The sequence below is a fragment of the Suricata suricatta genome, chromosome 2 (assembly GCF_006229205.1).
Source record: "Suricata suricatta isolate VVHF042 chromosome 2, meerkat_22Aug2017_6uvM2_HiC, whole genome shotgun sequence".
Taxonomy (NCBI): domain Eukaryota; kingdom Metazoa; phylum Chordata; class Mammalia; order Carnivora; family Herpestidae; genus Suricata; species Suricata suricatta.
The window spans coordinates 161,172,118-161,186,954 of NC_043701.1; the positions used below are offsets into that span (position 1 = coordinate 161,172,118).

At 36.4% G+C, this 14,837-nt stretch overlaps 1 protein-coding gene across 6 annotated transcripts in view; it reads right to left on the minus strand.

Moving 5' to 3' along the window:
• The window catches only part of NT5C2 (5'-nucleotidase, cytosolic II), a 93,972-nt gene that overhangs the window by 13,188 nt on the left and 65,947 nt on the right, over window positions 1–14,837 (minus strand). For 4 of the 6 annotated variants that reach the window (XM_029932501.1, XM_029932503.1, XM_029932504.1 and 1 more), the window contains 3 exons: window positions 4,639–4,756; window positions 3,761–3,856; window positions 3,408–3,431 (listed from right to left, as the gene is read on the minus strand). In XM_029932501.1, the coding sequence (XP_029788361.1) occupies window positions 3,408–3,431; window positions 3,761–3,856; window positions 4,639–4,756 (238 nt within the window). Of the gene's footprint in view, window positions 1–3,407; window positions 3,432–3,760; window positions 3,857–4,638; window positions 4,757–8,999; window positions 9,061–14,837 lie in introns of those variants that run through there. The other 2 variants (XM_029932508.1, XM_029932502.1) reach the window with 2 other exon arrangements.

Here is a 14,837-nt window from a genome sequence, read left to right on the forward strand (position 1 = left end):
AGGAGAAGAAATGTGATACGTTACACAATGGCTATGAATTCTTTCTATGCCTTTGTGTTGTGTGACTTTGCAGTGCCTCCAGCTAAGACTCTCAGTCTCTCTCCATCCTCAAATAATGGCTTGAACAGCAGCAACTAGGGATCCAGCCAGAAACTCTGAAAACACCTGCCCACTGAGGCTTGCCCACTCTTGCTGAATTTGGACCTCTGAGATTGTTGTGTGAATGAGGGAGATAACCTGCTGGAGGAGAAAGGCTACAGACAGAAATAAGGAACACCCGCCACAGGCTGCCACCTGCCGGGCAGGTGAGTCAGGCCGTTGCAGATCAGCTGAACAACCCCAGAAATTCCCAGCTGACTCTCAGAATTTTAAGCAAAATAAAAGTCATTGTTTTAAGCCATGAGGCTTTGAAGTAATTTATTACACAGAAAAACGAACTGACACAACGGACTGGGAAATCAGTTAAGTGGTTATTGCAGCAGCCTAGATGAGAGCAGGAAGGGTCGCTCCTAGAGAGGTGGCACAGGACACTAAAGGGAAGCATTAATCAGGAGAGACTACCAAGGTAAAATGAATTAAGACCAGGCGACTGACTGGCTGTAGCAGATGAGGACGTCAGAATCAAAGATGATGATGCTCACATGAGGGTGTCTCTGAGAAGGTGGTGGTACCATTAACATAAATATGAAAACTGAATAACAAGCAGGCGTAAGAGGAGTTTTGTTTTGGATACAGTATGCTCAAAGTAAGATTTTTATAGGCAATTGGAAACAAGGTCCAAAACTTCAAACACAGATTCAGACTTAAGAGTGAACTAGAATCGTCTACACGTAGGTAACAGATGAAGTCATGAAGGTTTTTAAAGTGGCTGAGGACCCTGTACAGTGCAGAGGAAAAACAAGACTGAAAATAGACCCAAGGAGAACACTTAGAGTTAAAAAGGGAAAAAAGCCAGCAAAACAGACGGAAGTTGTTAGTGATGCCGAAGAACCTTGGAGAGTGAAATGAAACACTACAAGTGGAAAGGGATAGCATTAATTAAACAAACAAAAAACAGTACAGAGAAACTAAAAGGCAAAAGAGCTAAAATTAAAAAATGCACAATTCTTAGGGTGCCTAGCCGACTCAGATAGTGGAGCATGCAACTCTAGATCTTGGGGTTGTGAGTTCATGCCCCATGCATGATGGGTGTAGAGATTGCTTAAAAATAAAATATTTTAAAACTGCACAGGCCTCACAATAAATATATAGAAATAACTAGTATAAATAAAGGACATCAAATTTAAAGTTTGTACTCAGAGTAACCTGGGTAAATTCCTGCTTGGGTCTGTTAACTACCAATGGTATAAATTCTAGTTAGGAACAGAAAATCACATTAGCTCCCTGTCTTCGTCACGCATCTGAAATAAAAGTTCTCTAATGTATAACTTTGTAGACTATCTCATTTTCTAGCCTTCTAAGATTTTCTGTAACGAAATTAAGGTGGAAGGGAATAGTAATGATATGCTTTCCTCAGTCGGGTTTAGTAAGATGACACTGTCTCCTTTGATATATTTTCCTATTCTTTCCATCATTAAAAAGTAATTCCTTTACATAAGGATAGTTAATGGTTATTTATCAGGCAATAAGAAGCCAAATGACTTATAAATATAGTTACCAATTACATTCTGTTAAGTGTCAGGCATCTTGTTGGCTCAGTCAGTTAAGTATCTGACTTGAGCTCAGGTCATAATCTCACGGTTCGTGAGTTCAAACCCCACTTCTGGTAAGCATGAGACCCGCACTGGGTGAGCACGAGTCCTGCTTTGGATGAGCCCCACTTATCTCTTTCTCTCTCTCCCTCTCCCTTTCTCTGCCCTTTGCTAACTTGTGCCCTCTTAATTGTCAAATCATGCTAGCATCTATTTAAAATAAAAATTTATTGGGGGCAGATAATGTATCCTAGAAGAAGGAATTGTAGACTTGGGAGCTGGGAGGAAAACCATTATGCTAACTTTCTGTGACTCACAGAATATTTGATCTCACTATTACCCTATTCTAAAACTTTAAAGGCCTTTGCCCTTGTCCAAAAAGAGAGGTCCCAACTCACTGGCAAGTTGTGTGAGGCAGTCCCTGGTGGAGCTGAGCTCCCTGCCAGCCTCAGCCACCAGTATGCTTCAACAGCTCATTCTTTCCCTCTCTCCATCCTCAGCCTCTCCTTCTCCACAGGCTTTTCCTTTTGATTCTAAAGACTGTACAGGGTTAAGTGCTGTTCAAATGATTCTGCATTACTCATAAATGACTTATTTTTGAAACTTCTAAAAATAGTTCCAAAGGAGTTATTTGTAAACTTTATTAGTTTATTTGGGGGAAAGAAAGAAGACATGTGGATCTTGAGTTAGTAAAACTAATTGCAGTACTAATTTATAGAACAACTTCCTTTTCTTTTCCTGACTACTCCTCCCCATAACAAAAAAATCCCTTGGTTCATCTTCATTGAGATTTTGAATTACGGTACAATATCCATATATAAAATAGCTTAGGTTGCTAGCACTATTTGCAATCACTTCACATTCTGAATCCTGCCTCCTGATATTCATGATCTTGCACGAAACCCTCATGAGAGGAACAGTGAAAGAAAGGGAGATAATTAATCACTGGCCTGCCCAGATGTGTCAAGGTGTGATGGGTACTTCGCACCGTTCTCATTATGTCTATGTGGAAACCTTTGAGCCTGTGTAACTCCAGCTGAAAAGTCTTGTATCAAATGCTTCAATCCCAAATAGGGCACTGCTGTGATCTCAGATTTAAAGGATACTCTGGTACAGTTTCAGTTAATGTGCACCTCTTATCACAAAAAGTATTTAGCAAAAAGACACTCTCTTTAAAAATGTCAATATAGACTGTGTGGTTTTTACTACTTTGCCTTTGAAAATAATAAACAGAAAGTTATACAAGAGACTGAGTGATAATCTATTTTGGTTTTAAGTGCTGCTCTGTGCCTAATGCAGTACCAGTGGTAAATTAGATAGTATAATTGTGGAGAAAAAAATATAACTGTAAAGCTATGAAGGCAGGAAATGTCAAATTGTGGTACTGTGATTTTTAAAGAAAAATTGGGATGTTTCACCAAAAAATAGTAGATCGAAACATTGTAGACAGTAAATTTTATCTACTATTTACTAAGGTGGAAAGTCCAAATTAGTGAGAAGAGTGGAAATATTATGATTATGAAAATAAAGCTTAGTCTAGCTTTAAATATTATCACCCTGTTTATTTTTAACCTATATTTTTAAAAAATTTTAACTACCTGATCAAGTATGTAAAGCTATTCATTAAACTATTAAAAAGTCATATTAGCTGTTAAAAATCTTAGTCATTTACACTGTTGTAATTTAAAATTTTTCAAAGCACTTTTACATACATACCTCTTCTGAGCAGCTACCTGAGAACTGTATTAAAAAGGAGAAAATAAAAATCTTAGAATTTCAAATAAGTCAAAGCCACTACAATTCTTTTTGGGCAAGTTTCAAGATTAGCTTTGTTGGATCCTATTATATAACTGAAAACCACTTAATTTACACAAAATGTAACTGCTAACTATATAAGTGCATTTGAATCCTAACTGCCTAATAAATAGCTGGTAAGTATCCTTATGTAAAGAAACTGCTCTTTAATGATGAGGGAACAGGAATATATATCATATCTGGGAAGACCAGTGATCTTCATATTTTTTCACTATAAAAACACTAGCCAGAAGCTAAAGGTTCTATGTACTCACCCTCTTATGAAGTTAAATCCATGTGCACAGACCAAGAGGTTTCCATAGGCATCAACTTTCAGAAGATTTCCATATAGTGTATCAAAGACAAGTCCCCTATGTGCAAATGAGGACACCATCAATAATACAAGCAACAATCTGATTTAGTATTAATTATCATAAGCCAATGCCATCTTATTCAATCTTTATGAAGACTCAAGCATGTCTCCAAACAATATAATCCTGGAGGATGAAGTGAATAAAATTTTACAAACTAAACCCAGAGCAACTAAAAAATATTTACTCTGTCCAGATAAATAATCACAACTGTTTTCCGTAAGGAATAAGAACTTAAACAAGGTATGAACTATATAATTCTTATTAATACAGTGGTTCCAGTCGAAGAGTCTGAATTTCCTTGGATAAAGGAGCTGGCTTATATTTCCCTCTAATAGACACTATACATGCAACATATATGATGGCGTCTCAAACACCATCTTTCTTAATCTTAAATCTTCTCCATCAAATCCAAAAATGCAAACTGCCAAGAAGGCTCCCACTTACCAACTTCAGTGTATCAGTACAACATGTAAGTGTTCTCCAACAGTGAATATCTGTGATTACTGCCCATCAGTTTTAATAATCCCTTTTCTTTCCCATAAATAGATCTTCAGTTACAATAAAGTAAGCTCAATTCAAGAACACAAAAGATACAGTGTACATGAAAAGTCCTTAATTTTAGAATCCACACCAACCAAAATAACAAAACCAGACACAAACCAAAGAAATCTTTCCTGGTTCTTTTCTCTGATAGTGGGCGGAGTCAGATATGCATTTGTAATTATTAATTTGGTGGATAGAGGGAAAGGTCTTACTCCAAAAATATCTTGAAAAATTACCTGGTAGGGAATGTAGAATCATAAGCAAAGCTGAGCAGCTCCTGAGGGTAGCCAATAGAAACTAATCTCTCCACAGTAAGCTCAAAGCCAAGAGACTCATACTCCGGGGACTTGTACACTGCACAGAGAGGAGGTTCTTATTATAATAATAGTTAATGAAAATAAAAGGCAAATGAGTGAATTTCTACTCTTTCCCAACTCCTCCCTCCTCCTAAACAGGCCATTTTCTTCTTTTCCCTCAAACTCATCATAAGCCAATGCCATCTTATTCGATCTTTATGAAGACTCAAGTACTATCCCAAGTAATCACAGAACTCCATTGTTAGTCTGTGGAAACAGATCATATTTTTGTAGGAGCAAGACCGACAAGATGAATTATCAAACATTTCAGAATAATTCTTTCATTCTTAGCAAACTTAAACTTTTTTCCTTTATCTGCTCTTTCATGCCCACAATCTAAAAGCAGAAAAAGAAACTAATAAGCACAACAGCTATGTTATAAACCATGAGAATGTAAGTAAATAGAAAACCAGGTTGAGAGGTCTATGTTGAAGGCTTCACTGCTATGGATAATTGGTGTAGGAATTCTTCAAAATGAGCTTTAAAAAAAAACCTTACTTTTACAATTCCCATTTGGCAACTAGTTGGTAGATACTTTATATTCCTTCTCCAATTAGCATAATTCTACTTTTCAGGATTAAGTTGCTTTCTCATCAGCCCTAACAATATTATAAGGCCATCAAAATTGCATTTTACAAGTTATTACTGCAATATCAACCATAAAAAGACATGTCTGAGACCATTATGGAAATCTGAATGTGGACTGGGAATCAGATATTAAAGAATTATGACTAGGGGTCGAGAGCGAGAATTGGAGGAAAGTGGTCAAAAGGTACAAACTTCCAGGTATATAAATATGTACTAGAGATATAACGGACAACACTGAGGACTTTAGCTAACACCACTGTATGATATACAGGAAAGCTGTTAAGAAAGTAAATCCTAAGAGTTCTTATCACGAGAAGAAAAATTTTTCCTTTATTCTTTTTTATTGTATCTGTATGAGAAGATGAGTATTAGCTGAACCTATTGTGGTAATCATTTCACAATATATATAAATCAAACCATCATGTTGTATGCCTTAAGTTTATACAGTGATAAATGTCTATTTCTCAGTAAGACTGGAAATACACATTAAAAAAGAATTAGAACTCATTTTATGAGATGTAATTATGGAAGGATGTGCAAGTGTATGTATAAAATAATTAAATAATAAATATATATATATATATATATATATAATTTTTTGCCAAAGAAGTCTACTGAGTTTGTTACAGGTGAAATAAGATGGATTTTAGAATATGGGAGTTTTTCCCTACTATTATCTATCTCTGAAATCTTATTCTACAATGAAAAAACTTTTCAGAATCATGGCTACAGTTCCACATAAAGAAAACATTGCTCCTTTAAATAGGTTTCCTCCAAATGCAGTATTTAGGTAAGCATCCTCCCATCAGTCTCTAGGAGAGGGTAAGCTGTATTAAAGATAAAAATTAAAAACAAAAAGACCTGCAATCTTGCTGAATGCCAAGTGAGGCAAAAAAAATCCATTTTTATCTCATAATAATGCTGCTATTATTATTATTCTATCCACAGTTAAATATACAGCCCAGAGCTCAAACTGATTTTTCACTGGAATTAGTCTACAAATTGGTGCTAATATCTTAATGAGTACTATTCAACTTTTCCTTGCCAAAATCAATCTTTTTTAATATTTATTGAACTAATAAAAGAAACCAGTAGTACTTATCACTTCCACAGAAGGGAAATGAGTGGCTAAGAGATGGGGAAGAAAGTACCTTCTGTACTTTTTAAAACTTGTAACTTATTAATGTATATATCTATTATTTTCAAATTAAGTTGATATGTAAAAAAAAAAAGCAGGTGAGCTTTCAAAATCCTTTAATAAATATGTCATATTAAAAAAAACCTACAAGTTTTAAGGCCCTTTAGGAAAAGGAGGCCCTCGAGTCTCATCTCTTCAGAACAATGCCAAAGGAAGCTGTTGTTTCTTTTGTTGTTTCAGGGGTAAAAATAATTTAATGTTTACGCTAATACTAATACTCTCAAGACTGGCTATGTATTTTCCTCTGTTCAACTCCAGCCCCATCATCACCTTCCCCCACCGAAAACAAAAAACAAAACCAGAAACCCAAAAAAAACAAAAAACAAACGCTTTTGGAATCCTTGAGGGTGGAATTCTTAAGTCTGGGTGCTGTACATTGCGGTGAAGGGAGTACTTACATATTCATACACACTAAAATGGTAAGAGCTGGTGTGCTATAGTAAGACCAGAAAAGTAGTATTGACTGATATCAATTTGAATTATTTTGAGAATGTACTATCTTTCACCCAACACTGTGCTTCCATCCCAACTGAGAGTAAATCTCATTTTAACAAAATTTCCATGAACAAAAACTGTTTCTCAATCCTAACAAAACCTCACTTATTTCAAACGATATTTAATGAAACAAAATTCCAGTATAGCTAAGTAATTTGGATAATCCACTGACATTCATTCTTATAGGATTTGGCCCATATAAAATATTTTCAATAATTAATTTTTTCATAGGGATAATTTGCTGGCTATGCCTTAAGAACAGGAGAGGGGAAAAACCTTAATCACCTCCACTCATGCTCACCCCTAAATGAGACATTTTCCCCACTTAGACATGAGGTAATTATCCAGCGAGGGAGTAATGGTGATTAAAACCTGTGTTTGGGAGACACTTTGGATCAAAACCCAAATCCATTTTTTCAAAACTTTCAGTGAAGGAAAAAAGATATGGGGGGTGGGTGGGGGGAGATATCTCAAATCTCCATTTTGCCAGCACAAACCCTAGAAAAGCAGATAATAAAACACTACACACTTGCCACATTTATGTTTATTCCAGGGCAGAACTTTCCAAGTATTAAACTGAGGTGACTTTCTAGTAATTCCACCTACAGAAACAAATACTTTAAATTTCCTTTTGCTCAATGAGTTTAGGGTACTTTCCAAAAATACAATGTATTTTCCCCATTTGCTGACCTGATGTTACATACATAGCATACAAATATAAGCTTAAGAATGTAAGTCTCCCTGATTCTCATCCAAAGCTCTTTGTGGTGAGGTATACTACCACTGTTAAAAATGAACTTCTAGATTACATAGGCCATCAAAACTTAAGCCTAGGTGTTGAAACACACTGTTCTCTCTCCAATTTCTTTCATCTAGTCCAAAATAAACTGCTTGAGTCACAGGTGGGAATGGATTTAGCAAAGAGAGTTCAAGTTCCACTTTGACAACACTATCTATTTCACTAAGCTCTATATTAATCAGTAAGACCTACAAGCTATTGACATTTTCTCATAAGCTTCCTGGATAATCATTTCAGTAACACGAATTCCCAGGTCATTAAATCATCTGCTAGAGCACTATACAGTAAAACCAGGGTTGGAGAAGCAGACTGTAGCTGCACAGAGCAGTTTAGATGGTTTGTTCTAAGTGTCCCTTGGGAATAATCACAATTTGTTCTGACCTGGTAGCAAAAATGACTAGTTCTAAAGCCCGCAAAGTATCACCATTCCTTGAAAAATAAATAAATAGAAGCAAAATTCTTTTTAATGACTATGCCCTTTAAATAGCCTTGATATCTACAGGAAACCACATGTGTCGCCTCACATTGTGCAGCTCTATGCCTTTCCACAGCTGCAAAGGCTCTAACTTCAATTTCTCTCCCCAAACTGGCGAATAAGTGATGCATAGCTTCAAGCTCCATTCTTAGAACTGACTTTCAAAATGCAGCCTACAGACTCAGAGTAAACATAACCTCACACATTCAGTGCTTATTTCTTCTTCGAGAAAGTCCTCAGGCCTATCTTAATTTGCCCAATGTTCAAAGACAAAGGAAGAAGTTCTTTCAAGGGCCAGAGTCCAAAAAGGGGACCGACCGCCTGAGCCACTAGGGCAGCACAGGGTGTTCTCTGGTTACGTAACTAGACTATAAAGAGAACAACCAAAGCTTTGAAAGCGGAAGCTACTGAGCGCATTTAAAGATATTCTTTATTCCATGGTCTGTAAGGAAAAAACAGTTCTCCAAAAAATATCAGCTGCATGTTGTGGGGAGGAAAGTTACGGGCTCTGTTTTGAGGAAATGTTGTTCATACAAGACAGAACCTATGTTAGAGGAGACCGTTTCTTTGAAATGAGCCAAAATCTTTCTGCAAGGAAGTCTACAATTCTCATGCACTTTTTACCTTTGCCACCAAGACACACTGTGTAGAGTAGTTTATAGATTTTAGAAAAAGGAAGGGCAAACCTCTAGAGAGGTTCCAGCCTAGCAGAGTGCTGCTGCCAAAATGAGAACTCACACGAGGCAGATGCAGATGTAGAGTGTCACTCCAGTCTTGAAGGAGTTACACTGGCTCTCCTGTTAAAAAAACAAAACAAAGCAACAAAACAAAACAAAAACAAAAACAAAAACTGGTTTTAAAACTGTTGCGATGGGCTGGAACAGAGAGACACCATTTGGATATTGGTATTTACAGGAGTTACTGCCCTATTTAAAAGCCTCTGACCATCACTAAAATTTGTCTACATGGTCGTAACAAAAGAAGGATATTGAAGATAAGCCTAAGGTATTGTGTATTATTTAACTTTTCTGACACCCTGAGCTTGGAATACCAAATCTGATCCTGAAATGTTAAAAGATAAACAAAAAAACAAACTTATTTTGTTTTAGTTTATTTAGCACTTTTCAGGTTTATATGATAGAAACTAAATGCAGCTGGTAAACAGTTTAAAATTGAACTACAGTAAGTGAAACAAGCTAAATGAGGAAACATGAATAAACCACAGCAGTCTCACCTTGCTGTTAAGTACCCAAAGTAAGTCTACTTGAAACTACCTACCTACTTTTCTACCCTTCCAACACCTACATTTGCCATTTTGATATAGACAAGAACCAACGTCATGCTGCTAAAAATCTAACTAGATGTCTAAATGTGGGATAGAAGGAAAACTTTATATTGATTCTCTCAAGGGATATTTGCCGTCAGTAAGCAGAGTCGTATTATTCTACTTTCATAAAGTTAGAGAAACTACCTAATCTAGTAAAATAACTAACTTGAAGATACATACAAGATACTGACACTTTTAACATATGCATTATCTTTAACTTTATAGGGAGTAATTTTCTGTAGAGACATTTACATATGGCTGACTCCTCCCAACTTTTTTGGGAGCAAGAGGGTACTAAATAAAACAGCAAAAAAGACCAAATATAATGTCTAAAAGTCTTACATTAAAACTAAGAGAAACCACCACCACCAATCACTATGAAAAACAAATATCCAACCCAACCACCCAAGAATAGTTATTTGCTTTTATGCCGTAAAAATGATTAATATCAACATTCTCTTTTTAGGCTATGCAATGTTGGTTCTCTGAGACTATAACTAGAAAAGGCAAATTAATTCACATTTTCATTAGGAAATTTTAGATAAAACCTTTCCAAATCTCATATAAACATCAGAAGACTTTTTCCACTTTTCAAAACTATTTGAAACCCTAACATAATAACATAGACATAGAAAAAACTTCTATCTCTAATCCAGGAGATCACAAATGATCTTTAAAAGATATTGAAAATTTCTAAAAATGATCTCAATTTTAATTTACTTAAAATACAAAAGCTGGGCAGCATGCAACACTTTTAGTAATATAAAATGAAACCAACTCCCAAACAGCTAAATATGCAAATAAACACACAAGTGGAGTTTGGAAGCCAGCCAATTTCAAGTCACTGCAAAAGTAAAATTAAATGGTAAGCAAAAGATTTGTTTAAAAATTTACTTAGAATATTAGAAGAATGTGTATTTTAAAACAAAGTGAAAAAAATTCCCTAATTGCATTTTATTTCCCTCTAAGAGCTTGTTCACTTAGCAGGAATGTGTATTTAGAGTATTCTTTTCTCTAATTTTTATTATTAAAGTATAATTGACATACAATGTTATGTCAGTGTCAGGTGCACAATACATCTATTATGCAGTGCTCACCATGATAAATGTAGTTACCATCCGGAAAGTACGGTATTCAACTTAAAACAGAAAACTGAAAATTTGAGATAACCTTAAAAATCCTCCTTAACCACAGGAGCTGCTTATAATTTTAAAACTGAAACAGTTATTATATAATTTTTCCCCAAAATAAGAACAGTTCATCACACTCAAACCCCTTTACTAAAACAAAACAAAACAAAAACACCCATACTAAAGTTACAGTAATATAACAAACATTTGGATGCCTACTGTATACCAGGTACTAGATGGTAAGAACAAAAAACAGTTCATGGTCCTTGGCCTGAAGGAGCTCAGAGTGAACTACAGGGATATACAACTAGGTATTTATAATCAATTTCAGAAAATCAATACCATAATGTGGCTAGGGAGGTAAAAAGAGTCAAGAGAAGGGGCCAATTAACCCAACCCAGGAGGTCTTCTTAAAAACTATGTGTGTGGGGCGCCTGAGTGGGTTAGTTGGGTAGGCTTCCAACTTCAGCTCAGGTCACGATCTCACGGTTCTTGAGTTTGAATTGAACCCCTCTATACTGACGGCTTGGAGCCTGGGGCCTGCTTCAGATTCTGTCTCCCTCTGTCTCCCTCTCCCTCCCTGTTCCTCCCCCACTGATGCTCTTTCTCTCTCTCTCTCTCAAAAATAAATTAAAAAAATTTTTTTTAATTTAAAAATAAAAACACAACTGTGTGTGAATTATTCAGGCTTAAACAGACACTTCATTTTTATAACCAATATCTCCAGGTACTATAGAGTTCACCAGACTTTCTAAGACTCATATCCAGGTAATTTATATCTGTTTGTATCATCATCAGCTATATCACCTATATCAGTGTTCAATTATTGTGAAAAATGGGCTAAGTGTTGGTGCATGTCTTGCCTAAAGGGCAAAGTAGCTACTTAGCTACTCACACTCAGTCAAATGTTGCCAATTCTGTGATAACAGCCAGCCTAAATTTTTACTTCTCTCAATTTTTAACTACTGACTCAATTTAAAAACAACAACTCTATTTGAGCCAACTATAGTCTGGGGTCTGAAATTGGGTCCATGGGCCAATAGTATGCAAAGTCTAGCATATACTTCAGGTCAAATACTTCCAAATAAGTTTTCCCACCTAACCAAAATGTTTTGACTATCACTCTTCAGAGTCTCAAAGTCAGAATTTAGGTACTTATTGAATTAAAGTCCAGATGGAAATAAATTCATTCTTCAATAACCACAGAGTATTCTAGATAATCCTGTTATTCTATTCATCTCAAAGAAAAATTGAGAGGGAATAAAGGAAACTTCAGGCACTTAATTTGGTCTCTACCACAGTGCCATAACAATTATGCCAGAACTGTAATTACCTGAATTTGATTCCTTCCCATGGCTGTCAAACCAAACAAATGTTCCCAATGATTGAAAGAAACACAATCACCTCATGATCTGCCTTGGTAACCCCCTCTATTAGAGTTCTCTGACCCAGTAGGTTTTTATCCACAGGCTTAAGCTTAAATCTTCATTACACAGCTTGACTCCATTATCATCTGATCCTTTTCTCAGTGACCATTAACCCCATGATAAAGCAAACATTCAGAGACTGTAGAAGCAGAAAAGAGATGAATCAAAACTATATTATATATACATAAAATTATGTATATTATATATATTATTTTATTGAGAGAGAGAGAGAAGGGACAGAGAGAGATGGTGACACAGAATCCAAAGGAGGCTCTGGGCTCTGAGCTGTCAGCACAGAGCCTGACACGGGGCTCAAACCTAGAGATCATGACCTGAGCCGAAGTCGAACACTTAACTGACTAGGTCACCAAACACCCCTTCTTTTAAATGTTTTTAAAATTTTAATTCCAGAGTATTTATAGTTAAGACTCTTGAAAGAAGTTTATCCTTGTTGAAAACAGCAGGCAATTTTTAAAAATAAGATTTTAGTAATTTTACAGATGCAACTAATATATGATACTCCAAAAAATAATTTGTTTACATTTGAATGCTTTTATGACTGGCAATAAGATCTTAAACACTGGAAGTGATTATTTCTATCACTCACCTTGTAATGGAGAAGATAGAATTGGACTTTATTAAACAATCTTTTAAATCTCCTAATGATCTAGGAACCAACCACGTGTTATTGCAATTCAGAGAGATTAATTTAAAATTACTGAAAACACAGGGCACCTGGGTGGCTCAATTTGGTAGACATACAACTTCATCTCAGGTCATGATCTCACGTTTTGTGGGTTCGAGCCCCACATCAGACTCTGTGCTGACAGCTCAGAGCCTGGAATCTGCTTCAGATTGTGTCTCCCTCTCTCTCTCTCTCTGCCCTTCTCCTGCTCACAACCTCTATCTCTAAAATAAAAACTTTTAAAAAAATTAGTGAAAACAGTAACTGGGATAGTAAAATGACATAAAGGGAATCAAAGCTTGGATATTAAGGGGTGCCTGCGTGGCTCAGTTGGTTAAGCGTCCAACTTCAGCTCAGGTCATGATGTCATGGTTTGTGAGTTCAATCCCTGCCTCGGGCTCTGACAGAGCCTGGAGCCTGCTTCAGATTCTGTGTCTCCCTCTCTCTCTGCCCCTCCCCTGCTCATGCTCTGTTTCTGTCTCAATAATAAATAAACATAAAAAATTTTTTAAAAATAAAAGAAGCTTGGATATTAAGTGTAGACTCATATATGTAAAATACAAATATTATATTACAAATAATATATAAATCTAAAATAGGTAACATATGTAAGTATGTATCTAAAAATAATAGTCTTGAGGGTATTGAATCTCAACTAATTCAAACAGCTTTTATCTACATGTAAGATTATGTACTGGCATTTTCTTTCTTTTTTTATTTTTAACGTTTATTTATTTTTGAGACAGAGGTCACAGAGAGATAAAGCATGAGCTGGGGGTAGGCAGAGAGAGAGGGAGACACAGAATCTGTGCTGACAGCCCAGAGCTTGATGTGGGGCTCGAACCCACAAACAGTGAAATCATGACCTAAGCTTATTAAGTTGGACACTCAACCAACTGAGCCACCCAGACGCCCCTCTTTCCATTCTTTCTCTTTCTGCCTCTCTTTTTCTTTCTTTTAAAGAATATTTAATTTGAGAGAGAGCAAGCATGTGCATTGGGTGAGGGAAAAAGAGAGAGCGAGAGAGAGAATCCCAAGCAGGGCCTATCCCACAAACCATTAAGTTCATAACCTGAGCTGACATCAAGAGTGGGATGCTTAACCAACTGAACCACCCAGGCGTCCCTGGAGTATTATTTCTTTTAAAATTCTTTCCTGACATACACCACTGCAAACGTATACTTGGTTATAGAAATACTCCTTTGTTTTCGGAGGTAGTTAGTATCAGAAATCCTTAAGTGTAAGAAAAAGCACTAATGGGGCACCAGGGTGGCTCAGCTAGTTAAGTGACTCCTGGTTTCACCTCAGATCATGACCTCACAGTTCATGAGTTCAAGCCCCCTATCGGGCTCTGTGATGACAGCATGGAACCTGCTTGGGATTCTCTGTCTCCCTGGATCTCTACCCCTCTCCTGCTCATTCTTGCTCTTTCTCTCAAAATAAATAAACTTAAAAAAGAGAAAGGAAAAGAAAGAAAGAAAAAGCAGTAAGATGGGGCACCTGGGTGCGTCAGTTGGTTAAGTGTTCAACTCTTGATTTTGGTTCAGGTCATGATCTCACAGTTGTGAAACTGAGGCTGGCATCAGGTTCCACACTGAGTGTAGGGCCTGCTTGGAATTCTCTCTTCTTCTCCCTCTCCCACTTCCTGGCTCACACTTGCACACACATGCACTTTCTCACTCTCAAAAGAGAAAGAAGAAGGAAGGAAGGAAGGAAGGAAGGAAGGAAGGAAGGGAGGGAGGGAGAGAGGGAAGAGCAAGCAGAACAAACCTAAAATAAAAAGTATATATCAAATGGAAATAAAAAAACTGTACATTTAAATGCCTTAAAAGAAATCATTTCATTGGCATTTTGGCTGATTCCTCTACCCAGTCTTTTAACTTTATTAAGAATATTTTTTAGGGGCACCTGGGTGGCTCAGTTGCTTAGGCATCCGACTTTGGCTCAGGTCATGA